The sequence below is a fragment of the Archocentrus centrarchus genome, chromosome 17 (assembly GCF_007364275.1).
Source record: "Archocentrus centrarchus isolate MPI-CPG fArcCen1 chromosome 17, fArcCen1, whole genome shotgun sequence".
Taxonomy (NCBI): domain Eukaryota; kingdom Metazoa; phylum Chordata; class Actinopteri; order Cichliformes; family Cichlidae; genus Archocentrus; species Archocentrus centrarchus.
Window position 1 is genome coordinate 9,023,103 of NC_044362.1, and position 22,676 is coordinate 9,045,778.

The 22,676-nt window shown below is 41.3% G+C and overlaps 1 protein-coding gene across 2 annotated transcripts; it reads right to left on the reverse strand.

Annotated features, from left to right (window-relative positions):
• Positions 1-542: 542 nt before the first annotated feature.
• On the reverse strand, positions 543-6,250 carry LOC115796122 (interleukin-5 receptor subunit alpha-like). Of its 2 annotated transcripts, none has more exons than XM_030752379.1 (11): positions 6,191-6,250; positions 5,821-5,890; positions 5,332-5,405; positions 4,908-4,963; positions 4,605-4,768; positions 4,349-4,530; positions 2,699-2,832; positions 2,122-2,275; positions 1,861-1,975; positions 1,393-1,474; positions 543-1,271 (listed from the first exon to the last, which is right to left on the reverse strand). In XM_030752379.1, the coding sequence occupies exons 3-11, from the start codon at positions 5,396-5,398 to the stop codon at positions 1,185-1,187; spliced, it is 1,041 nt and encodes a 346-aa protein (XP_030608239.1). In that variant the 5' UTR covers positions 5,399-5,405; positions 5,821-5,890; positions 6,191-6,250; the 3' UTR covers positions 543-1,184. The 2 variants fall into 2 exon arrangements, with proteins under 2 accessions (XP_030608239.1, XP_030608238.1); XM_030752378.1 differs by having other exon boundaries at positions 4,908-4,966; positions 6,191-6,246.
• Positions 6,251-22,676: the final 16,426 nt, after the last annotated feature.

A 22,676-nucleotide genomic window follows, 5' to 3' on the forward strand; every position in this document is an offset into this window, starting at 1 on the left:
AAAGAACCTCCATACGGGACCGCAGCCATTGCTTTGCGGACCAGCGCGGTGAGCGCACGCACATGCGCACACACTCACACAGTTGTCCGATGGCGCTCCCAGCTTAAACTCGGAGAGCGGAAAAAATGATTCGATATCAATCCACAAGGCTTAAAAAAAAAGTAAATGAAAGTCAGTTTATCGATAATTTCAGTTAGTTTTAGTTAGTTTTGTAAACTCACAATTCAGTTTTAGTTAGTTATCGTTTTTTCCTTTTAATTATAGTTTTTATTTATTTCAGTTAACGACAATGTTTTTTCAATTTCATTTTTCATTATTTCGTTCGTTTTCGTTAACTATAATAACCCTGCTGTAGAGTCTCTAAACCATCTCAGGACCAGCAAATTAAATGGTTTTAGAGTCTATATTTTTCACAGTTTTACATATATTTAATTAAGCTATAGCCCTTAATAGAATAATAACCTTTATATTGCTGTTATATTGTATGCATTACTTAGATGTATCATAAATAATAAAAACTATATGGTTGTGGCAGACTTAAAACGTAATTTCAGGTCGTAGTTTTGAGCGTTTATTTCCACCATCATGTTCATCCAGGTCACATTTCCATCCACATACATCCGAGCTTCTCTCAGATCAGACACACATGAAAATATCCCTACGATGAGCCACGTTGTAGATGGTAGCTAGATAATAACAGCATCAATCTTGAATTACAGTTGCAACACGGTCAAAAAACCTTATTACACTGCACTTGGCTCTGCCGCTAATCCACACTTCTATTCTAACATCTGTGTCCTAGTGAGCATGCGCAGTGCTTAGTTCAATAGCTAACTAAGACAACATAACAAATGGATTTTTACAATGAAATGTAATGCCATTTAAGGCCTTACACGAGCAGTAACAGCAACAACCAACAATAACAAATGAAGAACACACTATACACCTACAAACTGAAGTTGCACCATCTTAAGTTCACATTGGCTCCTACATATATAGACCTGATAGACTACACGTAGGCTACAAAACACATAAAAAAACACATACATACAACCTTTGCATCTATCTAACACATCTGTGCTGCCTCCTGAAATAAAATATTACATCAGAAAAATCAGGAAGTTGAATTCAGATATAAAAAAAGTTTGTTTTGTTTTGTTTTGTTCGAATGTATTCATTGTGCATTACTCTGTCCTTCCAGGGTTTTTCTCAGTGTCTTCCACCTCGGTGATCTCTTCTTCAGGCTTAGCTGATGTGGTAGAAGAGAAAAACTGGCAACACAAAACAAGAAACAAAACTTTTAAACTATTTGTGCAAAAACATTTGGGGTTTGATGAGAGGTAAAGTGTGAGCAGTGTAAGCATGTCTATGTATGGTGCACAATGTACTTACATTAAACGCATCACTTTTTTCCAGGAAATATTTGTACTTTGGTGGGGGGCGTGGAATTGGAGGAAACAGGATCTTAGTGACCCTGAAACACAAAAAATGGTGACCTTGACATGTATCGAGTTTTAAAAAGGAAAACTGGCAGGTAATTGTAATAGAGGAAGTCTATGTGTCCCTTTCATTTTGCTTGTTTCCCTTATTTGGTTATTTCACAGCCCTCTTTTGTGTGTTGGGGATTTTTGCGTGCATGTTAAAGATGTTTAGGGTGGATGCTGCAGCTTATCAGAAAAGAAGAATGATGCCGTTCTCTCGCTTCTCCTTTTTTTTTTAGCTTAACCTCATGTTTGTGCTTTTTCTGACACTCATCACTTTCATAATTAAAAGTCAAGACAAAGTGCATCAGAGAAAAACAACACACTGAGGTGGGTAAAAAAAAAAAGTAAGCAGAAGAAAGATAGGATAAAACAGTACCTCTGATAGCGCACAAACAGCAGCACAGCCAGGAGGATCATGGGTATTCCTAGACAAATGAAAGCGATCACCAGAGGACTGAGTGTGCAAACCGGCGGTTCAGATGGTTCCACCGCTACAAACACACAACACAAAAACACCAATCATTATAGTGACATTTCATAGATTGTAACACTGTGTATTCAGGCTCCCAGACAGTAATTAGTGAACATCTAGTTCAGCCACTGGTTAAACTACTGTGCAAAAAGACAGAGCACTCACACACTGTGACAGTGGGACTCCATTCACTCCACTGACGTGATCCTTCGCAAAATTCATTTAGTATTCTTGTCCTCATTCTCACTCTGTGGGTGTGTGCAGGATCTGCATTCCGTGTTATAAAATTCTGCTTGCCCACCACGTGTTTTGGTCCATCCTGTTTTAAAAAGATTCATCAAAAAAATGGTAGATCTCACTCCAGAAAGATCAACTCTGATTGGTCTGACTCTGAGAGGTCTAAGCACCCCGAACCTCAACCCTGATTTTTATTTTTTTACAGCTGCTCTTTCAGTGCTCGGCAGTCAGGGATCCATTTTATGTCACTGCAAAATGAGCTTTCAAAATCAGTTATATTGTTTTAATGCCACCTGCTACTTTGGCATGATCATAACAGTTCAACATCATTTTTTCTGTTTTCACGTGGACGGAGATGAGTGGACGTAGCCTTAGACCTCACAGGGTTAAAATAAAGTTTGTCTTGTTCATGATTCCTGCTCTGTGCACACCAGACCGAAAAAAAAAAAGGAATGGCATATGTTATATGTGGACTATTCAACACCTGTAGTGATGCATACTGTACCTGGTCACTTATGTCCAGTTCATATTCAAAACAGGAAGACTTTGCACGTTGTCTGTTGTGGGGCAGATCCCAGCTCACATTCAGGACTCTGTCACTGAAGGATGCAGAGATATTCGGAGGTGGAGAAAGGAGCTCTGTCACACACAAGCACATGATTAGTACAGTAAAAGTGACAACAACACAACCTCAACCTGACCTAAAACTTCAGCTTACCAAAGTAAATGATATCATATACCTATATTTGACCCCCATTTGAATTAAAGGGGTCAAATAATAGAAAACAAATAGAAAAAAAAAATCAAACCACTGAAACCACAAACTAGCTGATGTATTCCCAGATTGCTGGTGTATCAAATTAAAAATTAATTCCACTTACACTGTACTTTTCAAAATCAGTGGATAAAACCTGTTTGTTGCTGACAAGTAGACAATAAATACCCAATGACAACAGTAGATATTTGTTATCTGCTCTACTGGGATACTATCACAATATAACGCAGAAAACACACCAAATGTTTACAGAGAAAATGCATCATTTTAAGAAAAATATTAGCTTATTTTGAATTTGATGCCAGCAACACATCTCAAAAAAGTTGGGGCAGGGCCTTGACTGCGTAGCATCCCCTCATCTTTTAAGAAAAGTCTACAAAAAGCTGATCTGGGAACTGATTCTTGTCTAATATAGGATTCTAACTGCTCAGCAGTCCTGGCTCTTCTTTGTCATATTTTCATTTCATGATGCTTGAAATTGGTCAGAGTTCTGGATGGCAGGCCAGTTCAGCACCTGGACTCTTCTAGTATGCTGCTGTAAAAGCTGCAGTATGTGGTTTAACGTTGTCTCGCTGAAGGCCATCCCTGAAAAAGATTCCATTTCGATGGGAGCATACATTCATCCAAAACCTGTATATGCCCTTCAACTCTGATGGTGTGCAAGCTGGCAGTTCCACAGGCATTAATATGCCCACATACATGTACCATCAGAGATGAAGGCTTTCGAACTGAGTGCTAATAATAAGCTGATGGTCCCTCCCCTCTTTAGTCTAGAGGACATAGTGTCCGTGTTTTCTAGAAAAAAATTCAAGTTTCAATTCATCTGACCGCAGAACTGTCTTTGGCTTTGCCTCCATTTTAAATGACCTTTCAGTGCCCTCTGAGGGCACAAAGATCACAAATATCCAGTGTCGATTTGGGGGCATAAAGAGATTTCTCCAGATTCTCAGAATCTTTTTGATGATATTATGAACTGTAGATGATAAGATATTCATAGTAGTCTTCACAATTTTACACTGAGGAACATTATTCTGAAATTCCACTATTTGTAGGCAGTTTTTTGCAGATTGATGAACCTCTGCCCATCTTTACTTCTGAGAAACTAAGATGCTCCCTTTAGACCCAATAATGTTACTGACCTGCTGACAATCAACCCAGTTCGTTACAAAAATGTTTAAACAAAATACAAAATAATGTTTTTTCCTGAAATAGTAAAATGTCTCAGTTTAAACATTTTAAACGTTTTCTCTGTCCTGTTGTGAATAAATATGGGTTCATGAGATTTTCAAATCATTGCATTCTGTTTTTATTTTCATTTTAGACAGCATTAATATTTTAGACAGATATAACTACTCAACAGTAACTGTCTTGTAGAATTACCTAGTGTCAACACGTCATACACGAAGGTGTAAGATGTCCAGTTGTTGTGCTGGGACACATTCAGATGGAGGACTACTGTTGATTCTTCTATTATATTCTCGCTGAGAGCCAAAGGCATCCATCCGACTTTTTCCACAGAAGTGCAGTTTGTAGAGTCAGTTTCTGTTTCGTCGCCACAAACACTGAGAGAAGAACAGACTGTAAACAACTTGTAGCCTTTGAATCATTAATGCGTGCCTTTAAAAAACTAGAATACCTGATACAAACAGTAAGCTGAGCATCCATCTCTGAAGTGTTGAATGACCAGGAGCAGTTAAGCTCATTAGTTGGGTAGAGGAGGCAGATAAAAGTTTCCTGTTCGAGTGTAGGATCTTCATCACATTCCAGCCCTGTTGAACACTTGATGCTAAGCCTAGACAGCTTCACATACAAGATCAAAACATTGAAATGGAAAAAGCATAAATTAATATAAATCTACAGTATATTTAGACAGCACATGTGATATCTGTGAGGTCCTTCAAAGAGAAAAGTGTAAAAATGTATATTCTCATTTTTTTACCTCATAATCACCAGCCATATACTTCTGACACAAATCCAAACTGTGGCCCTCGGCCTCTGCTATAAGAAAACACGCATGTAGAATAAGAGCACAAGAGAAAAAGAGCATAACTCTATGTGAGCAACAATAAGACGAGCGATAAGATGAAAACACACTGCACAGTGTCATCTGCAAATGTTTCATTCATCGGCATTTTGTAATATTTTTTCATAAACCGGGGTATAGAGGAATCTAATTTTCTTGATTAGCTTCCTGAAAGAGGAAGCAAACTTGGACTCCACCCTGATTAAAACACGCTTAGAGAAAAAAACATTATTAAAACAAAGCCCTGATATTTCCTGCAAAACATGTTTTGATGGTCACAGTTCCCTCGCCCTAACACCATTTGCTCGCTGAGTATGCACTTGATTAGTCATCCACCTACCACTCTGTAGCAACCACAAAACCAGCAAACTGGACCACATTACGGGATGAACAGGAAACACAGCCATAGGCAACCTGAGTGTTTTACACACACAAAGACAGAGACACAGATGTAGATTAATCAGCATACGGTCTTCAGCCACCATACAGTTAGCACAAGGGACGCTGTTTTTCCACTTTATAATAAGCAGTTTCCTGTGTTTGATACTTCCCCTTTTTAGATGCCTACACGTAGAAGCTGGGTGATTGTAAGGTTTCTAAGTGGACACATTCAAACACTAAGAAACTTCTGTCCTCATACGAGTCTTAAATTTTAACTATATCACATTGACTTGTCCGTTGTACACTCTCTACAGAAAAGAGTTTGCTCTTAGACAAATGGACCTAACTGTAACTCATTATTCTGGGTTAAAGCTCTCTTATGAATCAAAGCTAACACAACAGTTTCCTACCAGCTATATTACAAATCCCAGTAATAAGAAGCTCTCACCTGCTGTCCCTCCGCCGTCTCTAACTTGTGGTTCTCTGTGCTCTCGCTGTCTGAAGACGATGACACGTTTCTGGGAAAAGAAGAAGCATGACGTCACATACTGTACTTAGAATCAGGAAACCAAGAGTTTCTTTCTGTTTCTTTTTTTTTTCCTTTGCTTGTAAAACAGATCAACATCTTGTGGTTTTGCTCATGCAAACCACAAGATGTTGATCTTAGTTTATTTCGGTTTAACCGCAGGTTTTCAAAGTCAAAACAATAACAACTAGATATAATAACAAGACAGAATACTTGCTGTTTTTTTTTTTTTTAACATACTTGCCAAATTTTATAAATGTCATTGTCCTCTCGTCCTACTGGCCCAACCTACCTTTTCTCTCTCTCCTCTGTCTGTATGGCAGAACCACTTTGACACAATCTAAACCTGCTTCAGCAACCTTCCCCGTCTCTCCCTCTGCAGCCCGCTCTTCATCCACCACCATCAGCTGAACCTGCAGGAAAGACTCTCCTGACACCTGAAGTCTTTTCCAGTGAGTTGGATAAATTTTGAGGTTTTCTCACCTAATGTGCCCTGGTGTTTAAGCAGCTCCACCACTCCCACCGATCTTTCAAATGAAGCTAATGCTTGTTTTATGCTTGAGCGAGGGTAGCATGAAAGCGGTCTGCAGGCAGCCACAGACTGCACGTCTACCTGCAGAGACTGTTTGTTGTCATTGGAGGCAGCGTACAAAGCAGTGTGTGGGCCACTCTTCCTTCTGCTGTTTTTGATCTGTCAGCCAGCCAACAACACATTCCAAGCACTAGTGGATTCAGGGGCCGAGCAAAGGTTTTTGGACACAGGTCTCGCTACTGACGTCTCCCTGGAAACTCTGAGTCTCTCCAACCCCACAGTTAACTGGGTGAGTCACAAACGACATCTGCAAACATCTGCAGACAGGGGCGTGGTGGCCACAGACCCGTCGCTATGGGCGGGCCCTAGGGGGCCGTGCCCGCCCACTGATACGCTTGGGCCCGCCCACCCAAGCCAGATCACTAATCAAGCTAATAATAGTGGTGAACCCCCCGTTGGATTTCATAAGCCCCCCTTAAGACTGAGATCTGGCGACAGGAGTGGGTGGCCATCGGGAGTTTCGGGAGGTTTCCCGAACGGCCGGTCGTATCCAGGCCAAACCGGCCGGTGATCAGATTTTTACAAATTTTTTTTTACCCAATTAAGCACTGCAGCGCTCGTGCAGCCGCAGGTGCAGACAGTGATGGTCGGTCGCGAACGTTTCGGCTCGAAGAGCTGGCTGTTTGAAGTGAATGACAGGAGCTGGCTCTTTTTTCATCAGGATAGGGCTACAAACACAACAGCCCAGCAGTGTTAATCCGGTCTTTAAGTCTGACGTCATTTCCGGGTCCAAATGCTCCTAAATAAACAGCAATGGCATAACCAATGACTGTTCACTATTAAAGATGATTGTAACATACCTTATCAACTGCAGCTATTTCTGTTTCTCTTTCTCATCGGTAAAATGACAGCTGAGTGTGTTTTTTTTAATTAAATAAATATTAGGTTTTGTCAACGGCCCTTTTTTTCATGACGAAAACGAGACGATAACTAAATAAAAACTACCTAAAAGGATAAAAATGATGATGAAATTAATTGACACTTTTGTCAACGAATGAAAACAAGACAAAAATGCTTGTCGGGGAGGACATCCAATCAGAACTTATTTAATTTTGTGAAAGGCAGGGACAAATTAGGAAAACATCCAATCAAACACACAGTTGCGCAAATTTGCTCTAAACCCGGGAAGACCAAACTAGCCTGTGATTTGTCTTTACTTCCGATAGAACTAAGTTATGTAAACAATGTCAGCAGGGAGAAAGAGAGGAGCCGATGTATGGACACATTTGTCCTTTGACGTTGTGACAAACAACGATGTGTAAACCATGTGGGGCGACTGTCTCAGGTAAAAACACAACAAATCTTAAACATCTGGAAACCAGTCACCCAGATCTCCATGCAAAGGTAAGCATTTGAATGTCATGCAGGTTAAAGTGTTTTTTCCAGTTTAGCGTTTGTGTTTAGAGAAAATCTCCACACCGCGGTGGATTAGCCTTTCCTAATCTTAGTCCTGAACACTGCCCTGTACCTTTCAGAGCGTCCTGCTGTAAAACGCTCGGATTATCTCAGTAAGGAGGTATTAATGATCAGGTGTGTGGGAAGCAGGTGAAACACTAATGTTAATATTATTAATAATATTTCATAACTTTGAATAAATGTTTAATTTTGTGTAAGTGTGTATAATGACTAATTCAAGGGAACTGAGGAAAAAGCATTTACATTTTACACTCTTTATATTTTAGTCGACTAAATTAACTGTAGATTTAGTCGACTATATTCTTACGATAATTCGTCGACTAAAACTAGACTAAAACTAAAACTATTCAAATGACTAAATTATGAGTAAAACTAAATTACATTTTCGTCAAAAGACTATGACTAAAACTAAACCAAAGTACAAATATTTCCTGGAAAAAAGTGATGCGTTTAATGTAAGTACATTGCGCACCGTACATAGACACGCTTACACTGCTCACACTTTACCTCTCATCAAACCCCAAATGTTTTTGCACAAATAGTTTGAAAGTTTTGTTTCTTGTTTTGTGTTGCCAGTTTTTCTCTTCTACCACATCAGCTAAGCCTGAAGAAGAGATCACCGAGGTGGAAGACACTGAGAAAAACCCTGGAAGGACAGAGTAATGCACAATGAATACATTCGAACAAAACAAAACAAAACAAAACAAACTTTTTTTATATCTGAATTCAACTTCCTGATTTTTCTGATGTAATATTTTATTTCAGGAGGTAGCACAGATGTGTTAGATGCATGCAAAGGTTGTATGTATGTGTTTTTTTTTATGTGTTTTGTAGCCTAGTCTATCAGGTCTATATATGTAGGAGCCAATGTGAACTTAAGATGGTGCAACTTCAGTTTGTAGGTGTATAGTGTGTTCTTCATTTGTTATTGTTGGTTGTTGCTGTTACTGCTCGTGTAAGGCCTTAAATGGCATTAGATTTCATTGTAAAAATCCATTTGTTCTGTTGTTTTAGTTAGCTATTGAACTAAGCACTGTGCATGCTCACTAGGACACAGATGTTAGAATAGAAGTGTGGATTAGCGGCAGAGCCAAGTGCAGTGTAAAAAGGTTTTTTGACCGTGTTGCAACTGTAATTCAGGATTGATGCTGTTATTATCTAGCTACCATCTACAACGTGGCTCATCGTAAGGATATTTTCATGTGTGTCTGATCTGAGAGAAGCTCGGATGTATGTGGATGGAAATGTGACCTGGATGAACATGATGGTGGAAATAAACAATGAATACGTTCAAACAAAACAAAACCAAAAAAAACAAACTTTTTCTATATCTGAATTCAACTTCCTGATTTTTCTGATGTAATATTTTATTTCAGGAGGTAGCACAGATGTGTTAGATGCATGCAAAGGTTGTATGTATGTGTTTTTTTATGTGTTTTGTAGCCTAGTCTATCAGGTCTATATATGTTGCTGCTCCCTTGTACCATCGAATAAAAGGCCTCTCTCCAAACCAAGCTCCCGGGCTGAATTTCAACCCCAGCCCGCCCCTGTCTGCAGACCTTGCCTGCTTACCTTCCATCAGACTGTGGTGGGTAGTGCACTGTTCTTTGGTGTGGTGTGCTGTGGGGAGGGGGTTCGCACTTAAGAAAGGAACAGACTGGAAAAGCTCATAAAGAAGGCGAGCTCCACAATCGGGGCTGAACTGGACTCTGTACAGCAGGTGGCTGGGATGAGGATGTTAAAGAAACTGAACAACACGCTGAACAACAGCTCACACCCACTGCATGACCTGGAGGTGCTCCAGGAAAGCACCTTCACAGGAAAGCACTGATACCACCTCAGTGCAAAACAGAACGCAGTAGGAAGTCCTTCCTGCCGGCAGCAATCAGACTCTTTAATGCAAACCACTAACCAGAACGCACAGTTGTATATAGTATTTATATTTATGTTGTGTACATAGCTCTTATATTGTGTATATAATATTCTTAGTCACATAATATTTATATTGTGTATAAAGTGTGTAGTATTTATATTGTGTCTTTATATTAATGTTAATTGCTGCTGCTGTAACAAAGCAATTTCCTGCAAGGGATCAATAAAGTTCTCTTCTTCTTCTTTTTCTTCTGGCAAGCAATCAACTTCAAGAGTGCACCGGTGATCTTCTACCTGGTGTGCCCTTGCCTAGCAGCCAGCTCTACAGACTCTGAAAGCCAAAATGAGAGGCCATGGAGAAATACATCCATGATTCACTGGCAGCTGGAATAATTTGTCCATTGTCCTCTCTGCTTGGTGGCAGATTTTTCTTTGTAGAAAAGAAAGTCAAGACCCTTTGCCCTTTCATCAATTTCTGAGATTTGAACAAGATTATTGTAAAGAACTAATATCCTTGCCTTTGTTGCTGTTTCTGTCTTTGAACACTTACAGGGACCCACCATCTTCACTAAGTTGTCTGCATAAAGGAGGAGGATGAATGGGAGACAGACAGACGCTCCCATGATGAGGTCTGGGAGTAATAATTTGGGGGGGTTAAGGATCCAAATGAGGCTGCTGCAGTTATGTTACTGGTTCTGGTAGCTATATGTTAATGTGTGGTGTTGTGCGGCTGTTTTCGTTTTGTGTCTTTCAACTTTTCAGGTATGTTTTTGTGCTGGGTGGGAGTGGGAGAAAGGGTAAGAGGCAGGGTACACCCTGAACACAGAGACAGAACCATTCACACTCACACCTATGGGCAATTTAGGATCAGCAGTTGACCTAACCCAACTAACTGCATGTCTTTGGTCTGTGGGAGGAAACCAGAGTACCCGGAGAAAACCCACACAGAAAGGTCCCGGCCAAGGTCTATTTGAACCCAGGACCTTCTTGCTGTTAGGCAACAGTGGTAAACACTGTTATGTTTACACTCCCTGGCCACTTAATTAGGTACACCTGTTTAACCACTCACGATGCAGCTAGTTACATAGAAGGTATTCAGTGAATTTAAGCATGTAGATAATGTGGCGATGAGGAGAGAGGGGTAGAGTAGATGACAAGAGTGACTGTATAAGAATTGGGAGCTTGAAAGCTTTCCAGTCACCTTAAAAACCGACACCACCCTGGGAATTTCACCCAGGGAATCTAACTTCAAGTTATAGCAGTTACCAAAAAGGCATTCAGGTTCATTATACTTCAGGCAGAGATGTTCAAGTTATAAAAAGTTTTTTATTGACAATAATAAAAAAACAAACCAATCACTCCAAGTTGTGGTTTACCAGTGGCTGAATGGGATGCCTGAAGAAAAGGGCTGAAAGAGTCACCAATTCACGTGTGCGTCTTGTCTCCTACACCTACACACAAAAACTAAAGTGCAACAATTAAAAACACCTGCTTACTATGGAGCAGAATCAACAAAAATGTAGTGCAAAAGAATACATATTATACCAGAGATTTATGACCGGAAGGCTTCTGACAAAGTTTCCACCAGCACTTTCTGTAGCACAAGGTGCAGCAATCAGCAACAGCACAATGGGAACCGAAGCAGCAGCAACATAAACATGACCCTTGCCTGTGAGAGCTGGGGAAACACAGGAATGGAAACCTGGAAGTGTACATCACAGGAGAGTGAGATGGCAATGCTCAGGTGGCCACTACCCTTTATTCTGTGGCCTCCTAACACTATGGGCCAGGTGATTAATACCAGATCAAATATCCCTTCTGCTACAATAAGCATATACTAATGTGGAATGAAAGTGATTTTTATAGATTTTTAAACATGTGCGTGCTGACATGTTGGTGCCAGCAGATTCTGAGTATTTCAAAAACTGCTGATCTGCTGGCATTTTTCCGCAAAACTATTTTTAGTGTTTATAGAGGATGGCCTGAAAAAGAGAACATCTCTAGTGAGCGGCAGTTCTCTGGGTAAAGACAACAGTAACTGAAATCACCACTTCTTACAACCAAAATACGCAGGAGAACATCTGAGCACACAACACATCAAACCTTGAAGCAGCAGATGGGCCACAGCAGCAAAAGACCACTCTAGGTGCCACACCTGTCAGCTAAGAACGGGAAACTAAGGCTACAATTTTCACAAGCTCACCAAAATTGGACAGTAGAAGACTGGAAAAATGCTGCCTGTTCTGATGAGCCTCGGTTTCTACTGCCACAATCAAAGTGCAGGGTCAGAACTGTTACAATAGGAACTACTGTTTGTAGATGTGGGCCACTCAGACGTGTTTGTGTGTAGGAGTTGGAAAATAGCAGAGCATCCAGACCGAGCTGTATTGTAGTTTACCCGCCTGAATTAATAAAGCTAATGAGCCGCAGGGTTAAAGTGGACTGAGTCTGTGCTCTAAGAACACAAAAGTAGCAAACAGAATAAAACAAGAACTAGGCACAGACATGAAAGCATGGGTCCATCCTGCCTTGTATCAGTGGTTCAGACTGCTGCTGATGGTGTAATGGTGTGGGGGATATTCTCTTGGCAAACTTTAGGCACATTAGTACCAAATCATTAAAACATTTAAACACTGCAACCCACTTGAGTATTGTTGTCCCAGTCCATCCCTTTATGACCATTGTGTACCCATATTCTGACGGCTGCTTCCACCAGGATAACACATCATATCACAAAATTCATATTGCTTGATAACAATGAGTTCAAACAGCCTCAAAATTCAACACATCGCAATCCAGCAGAGCACCTTTGGGGTGTGGTGGAATGAGAAATTCACATAAGATGCAGCCTAGAAATCTGCAGCAACTGTGTGATGCTAACATGTCAATATGGACCAAAATGCCTGAAGAATGTTTCCAGAATCTGGTAGAGGCAGGTGCTAGCAAGTAACAAGACTTACCCATTAAAGTGGCCGTATTTTTTGTAATGGATGTATTCAATGACTCAATGAATAGTTTCATGAAGTAAAATAGCATTTCCAGTTAACACATATGACTGTTATATGTGTGTATGTGTGTGCAACATTTTGCTGTCTTCTTATAAACTTTTTGTAATATTTTTTCTATGAATTGGGGATTAGTGGAATCCGATTTTTTTTTTTTTTTTAAATGGCCTTCTATATGCATCGAAAGAGGAAACACACACTGATTAACTAGAAATCTTCTTTTGGCTCCTCCTGTTACGGGTTGCCACCGCAGGTCATCTGAATCTTGAATGTCCTCAGCTGATTGTCCTGCCACCTCACTTCCTCCTTGTCAATCCTCAGGAAGTCCTGAGGAATGATAAGGAGTGTCCAGTCTCACATAATCCTCACCACAAACCTTTTCCTTTGCCATCTCTCTTTACTGTATGCCTAACCTTCAAGTAGTCCTGTTTATTTCATTTCTCATTTCCTCACTCCTGTTTACTTACACAATCTCACTTTATCTTTGCTAATCTTTTCCCTTAAATACCTTTCTGTACATCCTCATTTAAGGCTCCTTATTCTCTTTCCTCTGTCTACAGGATACACCAAACACCTTGGCAGTTTCCTTCACCACTACAGCTGTACTTTCCCAGTCATCTGGTAACTCTTCCCTACCACTCTGTCTCAACTCCTCCATGAACTCAGTGCAACATACCTTCTTTTTCTGCTTCCACCATTTAACCCTCGCCTCTACCTTTATTCACTTCCTGTTCTTTACCTCCAGTCATTCTGCAGACCATCCAATGGTGCGTAGCTACATTCTCCGCTGACCCCACCTTGCAGTGTGCTATCTTTCATATTGCACTTTCTGCATAAGATGTGGTCTAACTGTGTGCACCTTCCCCCACTCTTATACATCACTGTCTGTTCCTCCCTCTTCCATGTTTCCCAGAGCCATTTACATCCCTTTTGAAAAATCCACTACCATTAATCCTTCTACATTTCTCTTCACCTCCACAACACTTGTCACATGCTCTTACCCCTACTCCATTTCTCTTCCTATCTACAGCATGGTTGAACAGTTTGAAACCACCTCCGATGGCCCTGAGCTTGTTTCCTTTCCACCTGGTCTCCTGCACACTATCTGCCTTCCCTGTCATATTACAGCATATTATTCTCTTCACCTTTACCATTCATAGTCCCTACAAATACAGTCCCTACTGTCACCTCCACTCTCCTGCCTTTCCTTCACTCTTGCTGCCTCTGAATATGCCACAGGACCAGAGGTGGCCATCGTTAAACCTGGAACCCAACTTATCTGAGATGAAACTCTCATTCTGGAAAAGAGTTTTGGCACAAATTGCTTTCCTGACACTATCCTCCCCATTTATCTGGTCTTGGGACCGGCACGAGGAGTAAACTAGCTTGTGGCCCTCCCATGGCTGTTTTACTGATTAAATACAAATACTGATGAGTTAGCATCTGCTGCTTCCTTCTTCTCTTCTTTATGTACACATTCACTATTTTATTTTGCCTTTTATAGCACAGCCATAGCTAGCTCCTGGCTATAGCGGCATATTTTGGTGAGAACAGTACTGGATATATTTCTCAAGTGCATGACACGAGGGTTTCATGGTGCGACAATTTATAAATATCATGGTTATGGGCACATTCAAGATAAGAAACACATTGGAAACATTATTGTTCATATATGTATTTTCTCTCCTCAGGTCTCTTTTTTAGCTGTCAGTGCAACGCTTGTCTTGTTTTTCTGTCATGTCTGAGGTGCTGCTATCACCAGTACACTTGATGAAATGACTTGTCTTAAACACTCCAGAAAATATCCAGTTTTATCTGATATGATGCTGTACTCTGATTGAAAAATGTTCCTTTAATTTCTTTTTTGAGCAGTGTTTAAAAATGCTTGACAGTTCATACATTTAGATATAACAAATATATTAATAACATCTTTATATACTTTCAAACATCTTTTTATAAGTATTTGTGGTTGGATAAGTAACATGTGCAAGAAGAATGTGAAAGAACCAAACAGAAGAGTCCATCGGTGTATCTGCCCTTTATCTATTTCTATTTTCTGTTTTTTTTTCCTTATTTGGATATTTTACAGTCCCTCCCTGAGAACATCTGTCTGTGGTTAAGGAAGGTTAACTTGGATAATGTGGTGTGTTTTTCTAATAAAGAGGTACTAAACCATCCTCGCTTCTTCTTTCTGAATTATTTTCTCACATTATATTTTCTGCTGATGCTGATGTTCTCCCCCCACCACCACCACCACCACAGTAAAGTTCACAGAGTTTAAAAGACAAAGTTTATGTCAGATGTGAAACAGCCCAACAAAACAGATTAAAAAACAATCAGTGAGGTGAGACATCTGTGGGGAGCTGTGTGCACACTGCACATCACGAGACAGGTTAGTCCTTCAAACCTGCTTTTGTTCAAGACACTACTGATGTGCTCAACAAGATCACAAAACTGGACAGGGTACAGAGACAGCGTTAGCAAACATGAACACTGAATAATCACATCGAACTACAGACCATGAACAAGGCCTCGCCGCACTTGAACATTTTTAAGTGCTTGGCCTGAATTTGAAATGCCACCTGGTGACTTTCTGTTGTCATTGGTTGAATTGAGTGAACATTTTAATTTTCCAGGATCAAAGGATCCGCTATGGGGGCTTGTTATTGTCCGTATGTTTGGTTTGGTCAGATAACATCAGAGGCAGTGTTACAAGCATTTTTAGATTGTTTTTTTTTATAACTTTAATAACAAACTATCCTTATGTTATGCAATCTTTAAAGTATAGCAAAGAGAAAGTAAATAAGACCTTGTGATTTTTAATAATAAAGAAGGGACTGTAATTGTGTATTCAGAAAACAGAAACACAATCAGATGCCAGCAGCTTTCATCCAATGTGGCTAAAATAAAATATCCTTTTTAGTCAAGTGCATGTGACCGGGAAGAGGAGCCTGATAGGTTCAGATCTGTCATGGTCCTGGGCCGGTGGCCCAGTGTTTTTGTTATCTTTTTGTATTGGTCTTCAGTTGCTGTTTCTTGTTCCTTATGCTTTCCTATCAAGTCTGCGTCTTTGTCTCCCTCTTCTGTCTTCCTGTTTTACTTTGATAGTTGTCTGGTCCATGTCTGTTTTCAGTTTTGCTTCCCCACTTTAGGTAATCAGCGTCACCTGTGTCTCCCAGCTGTTCCCTCTTTCCTCGTTATCCTCTGTATTTAAGTCCTGTGTTTTCGCTGCCTGTTGTCACGTCGTCGTCATTCGCTCCCCTGCTGTGTGTCTTCCGTGTTTCTCTGTGGTTCCCGTTTGTCTTGGATTTCAGTTCTGGTTATGTTTCCTGGTTCCGTTCTGCGTTCACCCAAATAAAGACTGTTTATTCACCAACCTCATCTGCATTGGGGTCCACTTCTTGCCTGCCACACAGCTGATTCATGACAAGATCATTTTATAAAACATGGAACAAAGCACGCAACTCTTAATTTTACTTACAGCAAGGGGGACCGTCCTCCAAGCTCTCTCGGAACACAGAGGAAAAGATCTCCGTAGGGCGGCCTCCTTCGCAGCTGTTTTATTTCACTCGCTCACATGATTAAATCGCTTATGTTTACACAAGACTCAGGTTGCAAGATCACTCACTTCACATGATTAAATCGTGTATGTGTGTGTGTCCTCATCAAGATAAAAGGGACAACAATGTAACATAGAAAACAAATGATCAACTTCTAGAAACAGAAGCTATGATAATTCACAACAATCAGAATAAAGTTACATACAACAATTCCAACAGTTCCCTCCTGTTTATCATAGCTTCACTTGCACATTTTCAGCATTGGATTCATCTATTGCCATCAGTGATAAGTGCCTCTCCAGAGTAGGCAAAGTCCAGGAAAGAACCCACTGCTGCTGGACACTGGTTACTAGCGTCACTGAATTATCACCACACTCTCGCATGTCCACCTCAAACATGGCCGCTGAAAGTAATTATGAAGCTGCAGAAGGGCGCCATTCTAAAGGAGTAAGGCTCAGTTGTTTTCTTCACTGGGTTGAGATGAAAAAAACCACTACAAGGAATTTCCCCCTTTGTAACCAGACTTCCATCTTTACTCCGAAGTAAGTGGCTCCACCTTCTTGCAGTGACTCCACGTATCCACGTAGATCTTTCAGCGATTTTCACTGCTGTTGGTGTGGTCAGTAGAACTTGGTATGGGCCGTCCCACCTCTGGTTCGACCAGCACTTCCGTTTGATGACCTTAACCAGCACCCAGTCTCCTGGCTGTATCAGTGGCACCTGTGGAGAGAAAGAAGATGCTTCTGGCAGTTTATTAGCATCAGTTACTTGTTTACTTTGTAGAAATTTCCTCATCCAGTCACTCAAATCGCAGCTCTCTTCTGCCTTCTCTTCCTCCGTATATACAGGCAGCCTGAATGGTCTGCCGTATATTTCATACGGAGTAAGTCCTAATTCTGATGGTGTTATGCGCATGTACATTTTCACTAGGTCTATACACTCCACCGAAGGTCTCCCCGATTCTGCCATGCTTTTCCTCAATCTGTTTTTTATTGTCCCATTTGTTCTTTCCACTAGCCCTGCACTCTGTGGGTGGTATACACAATGGTTCTTCAGTTCAATACCTAAATTCTGAGACACCTTAGACACTATCTCATTTACAAAGTGTGGTCCATTATCACTCCACAGCTTCTCTGGAATGCCATAATTAGGAATTATGGTCTTACATAAGGCTTTTGCAACTGTCAGTGCATCTGCTTTTGCCGATGGAATAATTTCAACCCATTTTGTAAAAGGGTCTACAAGTACTAAACAGTACTTATAAGTCCTACATTGATTCAGTTCTATGAAATCCATGTGGAGGAAGTGAAAAGGATAACGAGGTGTTGGAAATCTAACCCCTCTTGGTCTCAGATTACCCTGTGGATTGTTTTTACAGCAAGTTAAACATGCTCTGCAAAAATTTTTGGAATAGTTATTAAAGCCTTTTGCATAAAAGTATTTACTTATTATCTGTATCATCCCCCCTGTTGAGACATGGCAAGGCCCATGACTCAATAATGCTGCAGTTTTAAAAAGGGCTTTAGGGAGTACTGGTTTATCATTAATATGATAGATGTTATCCTTCAATGTCACCCCATCCCTAAGCCACTGCTCTATTTCCGCTTTCGGCGCTTGCATGTCTTGTAAAACCTCCGATCGTATAGGCTCTTGCATATGTAAATGTGTGTCGCTGTGGCCATAAAAGCCCTGTGCCGCTTCCTTAGCAATCTTATCTGCAAAGGCATTTCCTTGGGTGATAGGATCTTTGCCCACAGTGTGGGCTGCACATTTACAAATAGCTATGTTTTTGGGTTTCATAATGGCCAAAAGTTACTGTTTTAGCAATTTAGCATGTTTCACTGGCTGACCTGCAGACGTCTGCATTCCCCTTCTTGCCCACTGGGCTGCAAAAAGATGTACCATTGAAAATGCATATTGGCTATCTGTATAAATTGTCACAGCCTTATCCTTATAAAGTAAGCAGGCTTCTATGGGAGCTATAAGCTCTGCTGCTTGGGCGGAAAAACTAGATGGTAGTTGTTCTGCCTTAATGATTTGTTTATCAATCACTACTGCATACCCCGTTTCTGTAATACCTCTATCATTTTTCCTGCTTGACCCATCTATACACCAAATCACCTTCTGTTAATGGCGTATCTAACAAATCCTCCCTTGGTTTACTATTTTGCTCTGCTATAGCTTTACAATCATGTGGTTCTCCATCTTCTGGAGTAGGAAGCAATGTAGCAGGGTTTAAAGAGGTACAGCGCTCAATTGTAATATGCGGCTGAGATAGTAGCAGAGCAATACAGCTTAAATGTCTTGCTGCTGAAAGGAAAGTCATCTTGCTTTGTAATAATAGAACTGAGACCTTGTGTGGTACTTTTAATGTCAGTGGATGAAACAAAACTAATTCACTAGAAGATTCCACTGACATTGCTGCTGCACATACCTTGCACACAAGGTGGGAGTGCTCTTGACACTGCATCTAAACGTTTAGAATAGTAAGCAATAGGTTGCAGTTTGTCACCAAAGGGTTGCAACAAGGCTGAAGTCATGAAACCATTTTTACAATCTACAGTTTGAACAAATGGTTTAGAATAATCTGGTAGGGGCAGAATTATTTCTGTAGTTAAAGCTTGCTTAACTTCAGTAAATGCCTGTTCAGCTTCTAGAGTCCATTTTACATTTTCAGACATTGTCATGGGCACATCATGTATAACAGATAACAATGGTTGTGTTAATTGTGCGTAATTTGGAACCCAGGCTCTACAATAATTGCACAAGCCTAAAAATGCCAGCATCTATTTCTTTGTCTGTGGTTTGGGTGCCTGCATGATGGCTGTCTTCCGAGACTTTCGCCCATGCTGTGAAAGAATGTTTCCCAAATATTTCACTTCCCTTTGCACCCACTGCAGTTTGTCCAAACTGACTTTGTTTCCTGTTTTTGCCAGGTGTTGTAACACTTCTAATGACTGTGTTCTACAATGCTCCTCTGTGTCCGATGGTATGAGAATGTCATCCACATAAGTTCTTCTTCCTGCTCTTGTCGGAGACGGTCGCACTATCTCTCTCTCCCTGCCCTCCCCATCTCTCCGCTTGCTGCTTGCTGTGAGAGCGTCTTTTACACACTGTCCGAATAAGAACAAGATTGAAACATGGATCTGGCAAACTGGGCATTCTCCATCATTGATCGAATTTTTTTCCACTATGAGATCCGGGACAGGGGAGCCTGCGTGTCCGAGTGGAACAGACCCGGTTGGATACGTCATCGACTCTTGGAGCTCGTGGAGACCGGTGTGCTTCTCAGCCCTTGGAGTGGAAGACGTGGAAGACGCATATATATTCGGCTTTTTGGTAGCGGCATCTTCTCTGTTTGGGCTCGGTGGATACCTGCTTTACTGGCAAATTAAGAAAATCTGGACGGCGGTTCGACATCTGCAGAGGCTGCCGACCCAGGTGGAAGGGCTGAGCAGAACCGTACAAACTCAGACTCAAAGCCTGGTGGACCTGAGCCGCAAGATTAGCGAGCTCGCAGGCGAGAGGGGTTAGATCAGGAGATATAGTTCGGTTCTGCACAGTGAGGACGGCAATCAACGAATTTGGAATATTGGATTTTTGAATGGTTTCCCAGTAAGACTGAAGGCTGTTGGAAAAACAAGCAGCCTGTTCCAAAACAATATTTGTTATCAGGAATTCGGCTCCCCTGCCGGCCTTGGGTTGGCAACCATATCTCTCTCCAGGGCTCTGTGTGCGGCTGCTCTTTCCCCCACTCCGCGTTGTGATTTGTGAAGCTGGGTCTGGTGTACCACGGCAGCTGATGAAATTCCACCACTATCAGCGAACTGTTTTGGCTAGGACCTGGCATCTGGCTCCACAATGCCCCCACCTCTCGTCTCCGTCTGCATCCCCTCCTGACCTGACCTCACCTACCGCCGCTGTCCTAGCTTTACATGTGCAAATGCTTTGCTAAGGTGGTTTTTTTGGACCCTGGTATAGTGCTCTTTTTGAGCACTGTACCAGATGACTTTTTTTTAACCTAACTTCCCCATGATGTGTTGTTTTCTCCTCCTGCCAAAGGTAGCGCTGCAAGTCGGCTGCATGACCCGAGGACACATATCCCCCCATGTGTGTTGTGTTTTGTGTATTCTTGGATGGTGTTCTGTAACTGCAATTTCCAATGTGTGAACTTGTTCACCCACATGGCAATAAACTCATTCATTCATTCATTCATTCATTAATACTTGGGAGTAGGGCTGCAACGATTCATCGATTAACTCGATTAAATCGATTCTAAAAATTTATCGACACAAATTTACTGTGTCGATGCTTCGTTTAAACTCTGCAGCGCTCAGCTGTCTCGGTGTAAGCGGCGCTCCTCACTAGCATTAGCAGCATTTGTGCTGACGTTTTTTTGTGGGTTTATTGGGGGCTGGCAAACCAACATAGAACTGCATTACCGCCACCTACTGGACTGGAGTGTGAATCACTCACGTATACACAAGCACACATTCTAAAAAGCTCTCCGTCGCTGCGATGGATTTCATTTAACACAGAGTGGATCATCACTAGAGTTGCCACCTGTCTCGTAAAATACAGAACCCCGTATGTTACGGGACTCCGTGGAATACGGCTCCGTAACATGCCGTGTTCCGTACTTTACGGGACGGGTGGCAACTGTCGCTGACATGCATTTCCACGCCTCCACTGCTCTCTGTGTGTCTGTGTGTGTTGTGCTCGCTGAGAATTTCAGCTGCTATTTTTGTCTTTACTTCAGCTGTAGCTACCAGAACTGGTTTGCTAGCGAGCGCGGGCCATTAGCACTAGCGATGGTTCGGTACCGGAAGGCCCGCCCCCCAGGACCGAGGGGCTCCTTCAAAATATTTTTTATACTTTAATCCCTTATTAGTGACTAAATATAGACCTGCAGTAGAAACGTATTTTCGAGAATGCTTGTGAATACAAAGCATTACACCATTACTCACACATGCGCCATGGCTCCCACAGCCACTAGTTTTTCAAAACACTCATAGCAGGCAGCGGTTTTAACTGCGCAAGCGCAAAGAGGCGAAGCTGTGACGGTGAGCTCAATTAGTGAAAAAGGAAACGTTTTTCCAGCGTCCAAAACAGCAGCTTTTTCTTTTAGTAACAATCATTAAATCTGTGAAACAGCTGGAGGTCCTTCATCAAGCACTTGATCAGCAAGTGTTAAGGTGAAGAAAAGAGAACTTTGTAGCTGCTCCATTCACCGCTGTTTGTTCACAGGCGAAAAACTGCAGTACGGAAGTTAAAATATGCAGATAAACTGTTAATAAAAAAAAGTATTTCTTATCCGATTACTCGATTAATCGCTGGAATAATCGATAGAATACTCGATTATTAAAATAATCGTTTTATGCAGCCCTACTTGGGAGTGTTTTGCTATTGACAGCTGCGACATGCAATTAGCAATAGCTTGTGAAAAGATTGTGGGGATGTTCGTGAACCCTTGCGCCAAATGCGTATAACAGTATTTTTTTCCCTTGTATGTAAAGGCAAACCCGTCCTGTGAATCCTCATGTAAAGGAATAGAGAAAAAAGGCATTACTGAGATCCACGACTGTAAACCATTTTTTTGTCAGGGGTCAACTGATTTAGCAGTGTATGTGGGTCTGGAACACAGGGTGCTCTAGTTTGTACAGCTTGATTCACAGCTCTTAAATCCTGCACTAGACGCCATTTATCTGTACCTTGCTTCCTTACTGGGAATATAGGGGTATTACAACGAGCATCAGGTTTTTCAATCAGTATGCCTGCCTTCAGCATCTCTATGATAACTGGTTCTATTCTTGCCTGTGCGTCTGGTTTAAGTGGATATTGACGTACATAAGGTCTGTAATCAGATTTTGGTTTAACAATTACTGGGTCGGCAGTGCTTAATAGCACTACATCTGCTGCTCTCTTTGACCACAAACTATCAGGAAGTATTTGTAATTCTGGGAAACTCTCTATGTTTACCATAGATCAGGTTGATGCGGAGCTATTTGTGTGTTCATGAACCTTAGTCATGACTGTCCACTGCAATTCGATTTTTTGTACCTGGCCATCAGAGGATTCCCACCAACCTTGACCCATGTCCCTCCAGTCTGTAAGTTTTTCAGCGTTGCACAAAAGCTGCTCCACATCTTCCCATTTAGCTGTGGGAGGTTTTGACAGTGACACACGAGGTACTGATGAAAAATGGATTGAAGGAATACAGGCCTTGGGCTTCAGGAGTCAAAGTTACAACGACTCCACTATACTCTCGTTTTATCACATAGAGCGTATGCAACTTCAGTTTTTGGGTCTGCAGCTTCCTAACTTTTTCTGCAT

Excerpts from the sequence above, each read along its gene's own strand:
- LOC115796122 (XM_030752378.1), bottom strand. The coding sequence starts at position 5,398 with ATGGCTGTGTTTCCTGTTCATCCCGTAATGTGGTCCAGTTTGCTGGTT. Across the intron at positions 4,967-5,331 it reads TTTGTGGTTGCTACAGAGTG|CAGAGGCCGAGGGCCACAGT; the intron begins GTAGGTGGATGA and ends GTTTTCTTATAG. Across the intron at positions 4,769-4,907 it reads ATATGGCTGGTGATTATGAG|CTGTCTAGGCTTAGCATCAA; the intron begins GTAAAAAAATGA and ends TTGTATGTGAAG.